The 12,040-nt window shown below is 33.1% G+C and overlaps 1 protein-coding gene across 1 annotated transcript; it reads left to right on the top strand.

Moving 5' to 3' along the window:
• Positions 1-382: 382 nt before the first annotated feature.
• On the top strand, positions 383-7,304 carry LOC112035074 (GDSL esterase/lipase At4g10955). The gene is made up of 3 exons (XM_065767127.1): positions 383-422; positions 4,580-4,701; positions 6,014-7,304. Exons 2-3 carry the CDS (start codon positions 4,622-4,624, stop codon positions 7,014-7,016), a joined length of 1,083 nt encoding a protein of 360 aa, XP_065623199.1. The 5' UTR covers positions 383-422; positions 4,580-4,621; the 3' UTR covers positions 7,017-7,304.
• The last annotated feature ends 4,736 nt before the right edge of the window (positions 7,305-12,040 follow it).

Raw genomic sequence — 12,040 nt, forward strand, 5'->3', positions numbered from 1 at the left:
CGCACATGTTGGAGACTCATCCACATAATTTTTCTACACCCCCAATCTTGTTGAACAAACCCTAAATTTTCCCTCTCTCACCTAACCTTCCATTAATTAATAATACTTCTCCTCTGACTTACTCTCTCTTAAGTCTCATAGTCTAAGACTCTCACTCTCTCACAGTCACAGAGAAAAACTTCTTATAGTCCTAGAGTCTCACAAAATCAATCTCTGTCATCTCTGTTCCTCTACCACTATGTAGCTCTCTCTTTTGTAACTCTAACCTTAATTTTTTTTTGGTTTTATTTTGAGTTCATTGATTGTTTCTTGCTGATTCTATTTTTTTTTTCTTTTTAGGTTATTTTCTTGTAATTTCAAGGGTGTTTTAAGAGATTCAGCCTAGTAAAGGACAAAATCCCAAAGGCTCAAAGATTTCTAAGGTATTTTCTCATTCTATTTTTCTTTGTTTTGAGTTCACTAATGTTTCATTTTTTTTTTCTTTGCTATTTGATTTTACTTTTAGGGTTATTTTTTATTTTGTTTTCAGCTCACCCTGTTGTGTTAAACTTTAATGTTTGTGTTTGATTTTGCTTCTAGTGTTTTTTTTTTTTTTTTTTTATTGAGATTCACTTATATTTTTTTCTATTTTATTTATTAATTATCCTATTGATTAATTATACTATTGTGATTTTAGTTGATTCTCCTGTTGTTGTTTAGATTTTAGCATAGCTGATGTTGTTGTTGTTGTTTGATTATCCAAGCTAGTATGGAAATTCAACATTGAGAAATCTGCTTGCAAGCACATAAAATTACCAAAATACCCNGCTTGTAAAGTCGTCATACATTTGGTAGATAAGATAAGATGGGAGAACGAAATTTTTAGTTTCAATTCTTCAAATTTTTGTATATGGACCTCATAGATGCTCTGTTACCTCAACCTATGTGAGTTAATGATTTCACTGGGGCTCCAGAGTGCTCTAGTCTGGCCTAGATCTGCTCATAAGTAGTTAGCTATTTAAAAACTTGATAGCTCATTCTCAAGTTTGAAATTGAGAAACGCAGCAAGACGTGAGATTGATAATTTCAACTAGTCTTAGCTTTGGACATGAGGGGAAATGCCGTCTGAGTTGCATCTGAGTTGGGTGATATACATTACTAGTTGCAAATCCGTGTGACGCATGAAAAAACTATTAAGAACGAGATCTGAAAAATTCTTCAGTTATTTAATCTTTATATTTTGATATGTTGTTGAGTTGCAGATTGCTTCAATCATCATATCATTATAGTTTAGTGGCAAAATTTTGCTACATAATATACTTAGAAAAAGTAGATGACGTTAATAATTTTGTAACTATGGTGATTGTGCAAGATAGCATTTGATTTTGCTTGAAAAATGCAATTAAATATGTTTTGTGCTTCATTGATCAATGCAATTATATGTTTGAATTTAATTGACAAATCTAATGTACAACGCCTAAGAAACTCTTTCTAAGTTTTATCCTATTAGAATTATGTTTGGAAAAGAACGTTAAAAGATCACAATATTTAGCAAAATTGTTTTTCTAAAATGTATGTGAATGTTTTGCAAGTCTAATTTTAAGAAAGTTTTGTCAGAAAATTGAAAGAATTCTTTAGATATTCTTCTTCTTTTGTTGCCCCGTCTTCATATATGGGCAGCTCCATGGATTCTGTTTTTAGTAAAGTGCTAAGGGGATAGCACCTTAGGGAGCCTCTAAGTGAGTAGTTAATATAATATATAGGGATACCATCTAACCCAAAAGACTTAAGCCCTTATGAGCTTATGCCCAACTATGCTATATCAACTAATTCCTCTTGATATTCATATTTAATGTAGGATTTCACTCATACATCTATTTCCAATAATCTCTCCCTCACGTGTGAGTCTATGCCTCTTTGTTGGCCACGAACAAGTTTTATTAGCTCCTCTTTACCTTATGGGCTTTTTCCATTACCAACACGTCATCCATAGACCCCTATGCCATCCATGGGAATCATGTGTCAGCTCCGCACGCTCATCCATGGGAACTGACCCGAACACCTCGCCACCTTCGCATTACCTAAGCTCTGATACCATTTGTTAGGGTGATAACACCTCAAGGATCCTCCAAGTGAGTAGTTAGTATAACATATAAGGACACTACTTTACCCAAAAGACTTAAGCCCTAATGAGTTTATGGCCAACTATGTTAACCCCTTATTATTGTAGAATAATTCTCAAAATGTTTGTAAATATTATGTTGTGTGATAGAATCCACCTTAAATCATTAGCCTTTAATCAAACTGTAATAAAATTTATAATAGACCTAAATCACTCTATCAAATAATTAGACTATATCTTATCATTTTTTGCTAATCCTAGTTAGTCACATAAAGAAACTCTACTACCCTTTTCTTTTTTATTTTTTGTTATCTAAGATTGAGATTTTTGTTCTTCATGTTAAATTACTGATTCTTCCAAAAACTCTATTAAGAAATGGTAAATTTAATAATTTAACCACATAATTCTAACACTCTCCTTCACATGTGAGCTCAAACTTGCTTTTAATAGGTGAGGCCTAATGCAGGGGATTTTAAATGGAAGGTAGAGTGAAGGAATCAGAGATCAAACCCAGGACCTCATGCTCTGATACCATGTTAAATTATCCATTGTCCCAAAAACTTAAGATATTAGAAGATGGTAAATTTAATAATTTAACCACATAATTCCAACACTTTATTGTTTTCACTCCTTTTCCTATCCGCCAATTGAAGCATTAGAATAATATAAATGCTTACCTACGGGCATAGGGCGTACCCAAAAGTCTCTTACAAATCATTTTCTCTTCAATTGTTTGTAAAACAAATAAAAATTGAGGATCAAGAAGATACTTTGTAACCATCATCTACCGGTTCTAATTTACTCTCAGAATACTCTGAGAAATCATGAACAGCCAAATCCTCCCATTGGGACTCAGGTTCCTTGGTTAACTCAAACTTAGCTTCTACTATTTCCATCTGACCTTCCCTTCGTAGCTTCAAAGTCCGATGTTTGTGTGTGTGTGAGAGAGAGAAAGAGAGAGAGGGCTTATCGAGGGTCAAAGGGGTTATCGGTGTAGAAGGTCAAAATTTAAACTAAAAATTTTAATTAATAAAAAATTGATGTTCAAATGTAAAATTGTGAATTCTCAAAAGCGTAGGTGTCAAATCTTTGTAAGGTCATAAAACGTCTTTTATATTATTTATAGATTTGTTTTTTGGATGTGTCATAATTGTTGGCGTATGTGTGCTGTCAAACATAACCAAAATTAGCAGGTTTCTTTTATTATAGGAAAAATTACATTTTTTCGCCCTAAACTATACTTCATTTTACACTTAAGAAATGATATGTCTATAACATTTTTACAACAAATCCTAAGTGGCAGGTTGTTACTGGTTGTTATTGTTGGAGCAAAAAAGTAATCTTACTGTTAGTTTCAAATTTGAACCAATAACAACTAACTATCTGTGATTTATTGTAAAAATGTTGTAAAATTGTTGTAGACGTAGCATATCTCTTTACACTTTCCCTCATAAATTATGAGAATGCACACTTATTTCCCTAAACAATACTCTCTTTTACACTTACACTTTTAAACTATGAAAATACACATTTTACCTCCTAAACTATACCCATTTTACACTTACCCCACTAAACTATAAGAATACACACTTACTTTTCTAAATAATTACTTATGAGAGAAGGTGCAAAATGTTACACAGGTAATAATTTTGGGGGGTAAGTATGCATTCTCATAATTTAAAGAGGCAAGTGTTACATGAGTAATAGTTTAGGGAAAGGTAAATATACATTCTCATATTTTATGGTGTAAATAAAAAAGGAGAATATTTTAAGGAGTGAAATTAATGTAATTTCCCCGTTATAATAACAATGATGAGGTACAGGCTAAAATGGAAGCGGGTAGTACGAAAAAGAGGTAGCCTCTGCAGCAGTATAATGGCAAAGCAAGATTCTTGAAGTGGAATGCAATGCTTTTGTTAAATCTAAGTTTAATCAGAGAATAATTTCCCGACATCTGCTGTAATAATGTACAGAACATAGATGAGATTATCTGACATAGAGTCCATGCCTTTGCTTATATTCAATGACATACATACACAGGAAGATGGAAATTTTCATTCACTATATTGGTACTTATAAATGACTTAAGATTTGACAAAATCTCCTATGTGAAGTCATGTTTTAATTTTTTTTTTTTTTTTTGATAAGTAAAGTCATGTTTTAATTTGATCTTGTCATGCTTCACAAAATAAGAATGCCTTGTTTTTTTTTTATAACGCATATCTCATATATACTTCAAATGCTTGTACAACACAATGCTCTAGTATTAATTTGAACAAATTCTCCCTTCATTCAGAATCGAACATATAGAAATTAAATAAAATAAAAGGGGGGACATTTTGTAATGTTTGACTTGGTGCTCATAAAACATGTTATATTCAATTAGCAATTGACTCGTACATATATATCTAATTATGTTGAACATAAATTGGCTCCATAAACTATTTCAATCCTGTGCTTTTGCTTCTCCCATGGCAGCTTATTTCAAAGGAAATCAAGAAGAAAGGAACATAAGGAGTAATGCCTTCAAAGGGGCAAATTGTCCACCATTCAGAAGAATCAGAACCATCAGAACCACCACGTATCGAAGATTTTAACTGGTAAGAACATTAACCAATACTTCACTAACAGGGTGTTATCAACTGCTAGGGGATTTCCAATGCATCCTGAGTATATGATTTTCGCTTTGACCACTGGTCAAAACTCTCTCTTAAACGTACCTGTGCTCGGTAAAAAATTATCAAAATTGGCTGATATACTCTTTTGCAGCTGTTCTTATTCACAATAGTTCATTAACCCATCCAAAATAGCATACCTTGTTCATGGTTTCATTTTTCTGAACATACAGGCTAGGCCAATCTTTGATTTTAATCACCTGAGTAAACTAAAAATCTGTATTGCCACAGCCTAGTGGTTCGATATTATTTGCACCTCCCAGGAGAGAATAGATAACCCACTTTGCTCTTATTTGACTCGCAATTAATCAGGAGGAAAATATGCTTAGAGAATAAGAGGTAGATATAAATGAAAGTGATATAACTAGCTAGCATGCAGATAGAAATTTTTTTATTTATTAAAATTATAAAATAAAATAAAATAAACCGTTAAAACATAGAGTTTCTTGATCATTTTAATGTTGTTTGTTTGTAAAATCTGTTTGGTATAACAAAAACAAATTACTCTTGTTAAGTCCACCACTAACAATACTTTTATTGTTAACCACTTACAATTTGTCATCTCAACAAGTTGTAAAAGAAGTGTCACTAGGCTTATTCTTTGACCAAACCACCTCATCAGTATAATCTTTCTCTTCTTTTGATTTCCTCTTCTTCTTCTTTTTTTCTTTTTTTCTTTTTGGTATCCCCTGAAAGCCCATTTCTGAGTAAAAAAAGGTTGGTCATTTTTGCTGGGTTGATGTTGAAATCTGGTGCATTCTATGAACTCATTCGGATTTTGGCCCATGAAAAATGATGGGGGTACAAGTACCAGTTTATTGGTTGATTACACCAGATGCATCTCATAGTTGTTTGTTATCCTCTAAAATATTGTTTTCCTAACTATTTGATTTGTGAAATTAACCTTGGTTTGGTTAGTTTCATTAAGTAATGTATTCAATTATCCAAATTAACATTGATTTGGTTAGTATTAAATAAATTTATTTAATAAATATAATAGTAAAACTTTGGTACAATATTTTAAGTAGAGTAAATTAGATCCTCCAATTTTCTCTAATCTTCCATTTTTTTTTTTTGAGAAACTAATCTTCCAATTGAATTCAAACACTTGAATGCTTGAATTTAATTGCCCTTGGAAAATCTAAGTTTTATCCTAAATATAAAAGGCCTTGCATAACTTTTTGCCTTAAGCCTCAAACTATATTGAACTGACTCTAATTTTACAATCTCTTTGCAGGAACAACAAATGTCACGTAATTTCTGCTATTGCCTGCTTGGTTGAGGCAGTGTACATTCTTTCCCATGAGGAATCTTCTCTTGCTCTACGTTGGTACGACAACCTCAACTTCAAGTTCATATTAGTTTCTTGGCTCATAGACGAAAATGACAAATCCATATTTGGTGCCACTTTTGAATATAAAGGCGAATCTCTTCCAAACATCCCACAGTTTGTTATAGCCTTTCGTGGCACAATACTCAAAGGAAAGACAGCGAAAGAGGACCTCAAGCTAGACAGGCTGTGCTTGGCGAACAGACTTCACAAGAGTTCCCGCTTTCAAAAAGCAAAGAACTACATTGAGCACATGGTTGATTTGCATGGAGGTGAAAGAGTGTGGGTGGCTGGACACTCTCTGGGGGCAGCTATAGCATTGCTTGCAGGAAAGGAAATAGCCAAGAAGACTACTGATACTAGTAAACGGATTGAAGCTTATCTGTTCAATCCACCATTCTGCTCTGACCTCATAATGAGGTGGTTCAAGAATGAATTTGTGAAGTTGGGGGTCCAGCTTGCAAAGAATGGTTTAAAGTTAATCCTCAGCCATTTTGGAGAGGATCATAAAGATCAGGAGGCTCAAGCAAATGACACGCTAGCTTTCAATGCATTATCTAATTGGGTTCCTCACATTTTTGTGCACCCAAATGATATTTTTTGTTCAGCCTATATTGACTACTTTCAATCTAGGCAGAAGATGTTGGAGATTGGATTTCGAAAACTTGAGAAGGTTGCAGCAATGAAGACTATGAGGATGTTGTTGGGAATGGATTCAAGTTCAGAAGCAATGCATCTCCTTCCTTCAGCAATTCTGACCATTAATAAGGTTGAATTCCCCCGAGAAACAGAAGGATTTTTTGATAAGTTCGGAAGAAAGGGATCAGCTCATGAACTAAAACAGTGGTGGAATCCTAATTCTTCATATGAATTTCAGGATCATATTCGTAAGTACAACCCTCCAAACTGAATGAAGCAGCTATGTATATTGGTGTGTGTTGTGCACAGTAAATATACAGGCCCAAAAGACTACCAAATACAGTCCCGCAGAATGGATCTTGGTTAAGCTTTCGTCTGACCCAGATATCACGTGGGTCTAGGGTTCTTTTGCGTTTTGATTTCTTTATTTGTTTGTTTGTTTGTATTTTTTTTTTTTTAATTTTTTTAATGAAACTTCTTGTTTTGTTAGAACCAAAGCATGCACGGGAAAACTGTCTTATTACGCTTTAAAATCCTTGTTTTATTTTCTTCTGTTGCATTTTTTTTTAATTCGTATTTTGAGAAGCTGTTGGAATGAGATTGTTTTCAATCATCATATCATTATAGTTAGTAAGAAAACTTTATGTAGATGCATAATGTTTTCTGATATATTGTGAAATTCCAAGATGAAAAACAATCAGATCAAGTCAAACTCAGGCCTTAACAAGCACAATCAGACGCAGACAGAGACCTACATCATCTAAGCAAACTCAATATGAGATCACTAATTAGACTTCAGGAAAATGTTTAAAAGAGATATAGTGTTGGCCTAAGCCTTCTTAATTTCAGCCGAAATTTTAATGGTGAAGGGCATACCTAAAGCAATCACCTTGTCTCTTCCTTAATATATATATATATATATAAGTTAAAGCGCAACATTTATTATTATTACACTTCTGTTGAACTACATTAACAACCGTGTCATCACTTTCTTTCTATTATTTCTTTTAAAAATTAAAACTATGTATATAAAATTATAAATGCTAAAGTATGCAATAATCCATTAATGTCTTTACTCATTCTCAAAACTAATTATAACTTATCAACTATGATATGATCATCACTTTTCACTACCATGACTTTACACATTTTTTAATTTAAATGTGACTTATAATAAAAAAATACATGTAATATAAACACCTTGGATGGACAGGGCAACTCTACAGCCAGCCCAAGCTCTATAGCCAGCCCAAGTGGGTTAAAAGACCTGGCCAAAAACAAAAATTATATATAATTATTTTTTACCCCTAAAATAAAATTTTAAACACCCTGAACCTAAATTTTGTTTAATCCTAGTTGAAATGAGCTTGAATATGATCATCTTAATGCTATTTTCACACTAATTTTACAATAAAGGTTAAGTGGTAAGTTTTAATTGGTTTTTATCTAAACCTATAAATGATGTCATTTTTTTTTTTATATATCTCTTTAATAACTTGTCACCTATATTTTATTGTGAAAGTATTGTGTCAGTAGCTCTACTCTTGAAATTGCTACTTCGTTTTTAAAAATAAATAAATAAATAAACATTCTCTCCAAACTCAGGCTTACTTTGCAATTGGTCGAGGAATGCAATCGTTTTTCCCTACATTTTTCTTCTTCATTAGCAAAAAATTACACCACTTTTAGCTCAAACTATCAACAAGCACAAAGATTCACAAATGCATGCATAATAATTTAGTTTAAAATATTAATGTGATAACAAAACAGATTGATGTGACTTCCAGAACAAAACACTTCCATTACATTAAAATTCATTACTTATCTCATATTAAGGTTTTATATCACTTCATTATTGTGATTATTATTAATTTTTTGAGTTATGTTTACTAATTATAGTTTGGCGTAATTTGGTCAATTTTGGTCCGATTCAATTCTTTTTGATCTAGTTCGGTTTATTTGGTCTACTTTGGTTCATTTTGGTCTAATTCAATCTATTCAATACACTTCGTTCCACTTTGTTACAATTCAGTCCACTTTGGTCCATTTGGTCTATTTCGGTCCAATTCAATCTATTTGGTACATTTGGTCTATTTTGTCCAATTCAATCCATTCAGTCCATTTGGTCTAGTTCAGTCTACTTTGGTATACTTACTTAAGAATAGGAAAACAAGTGGTTTGGGTTGAGAACACTATCAATTATTTGAGTAATACTCCCTCTGTCCCAATATTTTTGTCCTGTTTGAAAAGTCAAACTTTTTAAAAGAACATCATTTATTATCTTGTCTACCTTTTAAAAATGTATAAATTACCAATACTATCCTTAAAAAAATTTATTAAAAAATTGAATTAGTAAATTAATAAGGGTATAATAGGAACATTAGTAAATTAATGACTTTTATTTTTAGAAACAGGACAATATTTTGAGATATCTCAAAATGGAATAGAGGACAAAAAAAAAGGGGACGGAGGGAGTATTAATTGTAATTGTAAGGGCTCAATTTGAGTCCTAAGCAAAAGAGTTAAAATGATCTTGTTCCAAAGAGCCCAATACAATGAATTTGTAGAACGTGACTAAAAAAACTAGACTCTAATAAATTGGATAACAATTATAGTGGATCTAGATGACCTGAAAGCAAAGATAAACAGGTTTTATCTAAATAAAATCGTCCTTGGCACAATTTGAGAAGCTGAGTTATTGTATATATCTCTTTTGAGTTTGATTACAAGTCCAGTTTTTGTGGCTACAGTGTTTTTCTATTTATTTCTCGATCCCACTTCCTCGAGGCATTCTTTCTCTTTTATACTATCTTCCTTCTTTTATCTCTACCCTCCACATGTTGACTAGGTTTCTAGCGTTAATCCCTGTCCCGTCAATACCTTCCTGAAGTCTCTAGAAGTAGCTGTAAGGCTTAAAATTATTGTTCAGGTATCACTTCCACATTAATGCAGCCAGAGAATTAGCTACAGAGCATTCAATGCGGTTGTAGCAACTTTCTCTTAGATATTTCATAACTTCCCTTTGTCTTGTACTTTCATGATGTGTATCTTTATCAATAAAATCTACCGAAACGTTGCTCTAGATGACAGACCACACCTTCTGACCTCTGCTTTGCTCAGTCGAGGAAGCATATTTCCTCAGACCACCTTCCTGGACCCTCATGACTAGACCCCATTTCTTCATTCACTAATGCAGACTTCCATAACAGCGTTTAACTGTCCTTAGACTACTACGTGTTCTTGGTCCAATATATATATATATATTACTGGGCCTATCATTCCTACTGTAATTATATAATAAATTTTGATTATTATAATAATCTCCTTAAGAAAATAAGAAATTTGAAACTTAAAAATTTTAATTGTACCAAAATAAATTAGAAAAATATAACGCTAATAACAATTGTAGGGTCAGTTTTTGTAGCCCAAGTCCAAAAGGGATGGGTTGTGAGCCCAATGAACCCAAGACAATGAATTTGTAGAGAGTGGGCGAAAAAGCTAGGCTGGTTGTAAATTAAACAGTGACGAATTACGGTACTAAAGGATGAATTAACATGAAACCATGCTTGAATAACTAGACAAGTATATGTCCGAAGAGGTATATTACTGAATAGAAGAGGATTACAACTCTTGGAGATACAGTCAAGTTATTTTCTCCTTCTCTCCATCTTTTTTCCCATCCCCCTTATCAGAGGCCTCTTCTCCTTATATAGTACCCACTCCCATCATCCTCACCGTCCACTTGTGCTCCATCTAAGCGTCTACTTGAGTGCATGTCCCATCAAGCACCGTTTTCAGCTCTCTGCGAGTAGTGGTAGCCGAAATTTGCACTGTTCAAGGGTCTTCTCCACAAAAATGCGGCCAGAAAAGTTGCTGCAGTGCATTAAATACGGTGGTAGCAGCTTTTCCTTGAGATATTTCTTCATCCTTATCATCTCCAGGTATGCCCAGAGCTGATCTTTGTCGTTGGGATTGCTGTTTGATCAAGATTATTCGAATCTGAAGAGTAAAACCTCTTCGAACAAAGGGTGGCATCCTCGGATCGTACTTTTCCTCCATTTCTTGGTTGGGTGCCTTCAGATGAACCCTACGCCAACTCGTTATCCCTCTTCAGAAATATAATAGTCTTCAACATAGGGCCCCCGGCCCAACAGGTGTGTCTAGGCTTCTACCTCCCACAACAATAGTTAGGATAATATGGACCACTTATAAAATGTATATCAATAAAAAAATGATAAAATTATATATTTGTAAAAATAGAGAGATAGAAATTACTTTTAGATATTTTTTAATTTTTAGAGAGAGTAAATTATCTACAATAAAATTTAGAGAATAAATTGTAAATTATACCACATCTCAAAATAATTATATATTCTCACACGTCATATGATCTGGAACTAGAATATATAATAGAGGGATCTACAAAAAAGTTCCTTCTTTTTGGGTTCAAGAACAGGACGGTCAATATTAATTCCCATGTTAGCCACCATCCCTGCTATATAACTTTTAATGCTAATTCTATACTTGTGCAATTTAAATCTGGCAGCTTTTCAGTAGCAATTGTGCGCAATTGCTCAATGGTGATCTTGCTTGCTTTCTCCATCTTTGTTCTTTAGAATCTTTATCTCCACCTACATATCAATCAAGATAATTAAACTACCACTGTTCAATTGCAGAAGTTCAAATTATAACTGGAAATCCTAATAAAATCACCATGATTTATACCTAAAGTCAAGGTACAGCTCTGTTAACTGGAGTTCTCTGCTCTTCTTCATCACCCGCTATCTTTGGATGCTTAGCTTTGTCACCTCCAAGGTGAACTCTCTGCTTCACTGATTTTGTCGGTCTATGATCGTAAGAATATACAACTAGAATAAAAATTGATCTTCAAGCTTACTATTGTCACAGGGTAAGATAGTATTTATAACATTTGAATTAATATGAGAAGTTGAATTTGAATTACAAACAATTTCTATCACTAAGAATCAGATTTTGTTACTTCTATCTTATCCAAATCTATACAGTTTGATACCTTATCTCTTACCTCTAAAAAAATCATAAGGAGCTACTTCTTACAACAACAAAAACCAGTAGCTTTTGTCTACAATTTGATTACATTAAAATTAAAAAAGAAAAAGACATGCATTGATGTATCCATTTGGATTTGAAATCCATTACATCTCTTAGAAAGCTCCATTCCTTATCTTGTTATGCCTTCTCTGTATCTACCTTCAAAACCATCTCAACTACTTTACCCTTTCTCCTCATTGCATGCAGCAAACTAATAGACACATT

The sequence above is a fragment of the Quercus suber genome, unplaced genomic scaffold (genome assembly GCF_002906115.3).
Source record: "Quercus suber isolate HL8 unplaced genomic scaffold, Cork oak 2.0 scaffold_774, whole genome shotgun sequence".
NCBI lineage: Eukaryota > Viridiplantae > Streptophyta > Magnoliopsida > Fagales > Fagaceae > Quercus > Quercus suber.

Bases quoted from the DNA above. Each gene is read 5' to 3' on its own strand.
- LOC112035074 (XM_065767127.1), top strand. From the start codon at position 4,622: ATGCCTTCAAAGGGGCAAATTGTCCACCATTCAGAAGAATCAGAACCA. The intron at 4,702-6,013 runs GTAAGAACATTA...ATCTCTTTGCAG, and splicing joins CGTATCGAAGATTTTAACTG to GAACAACAAATGTCACGTAA.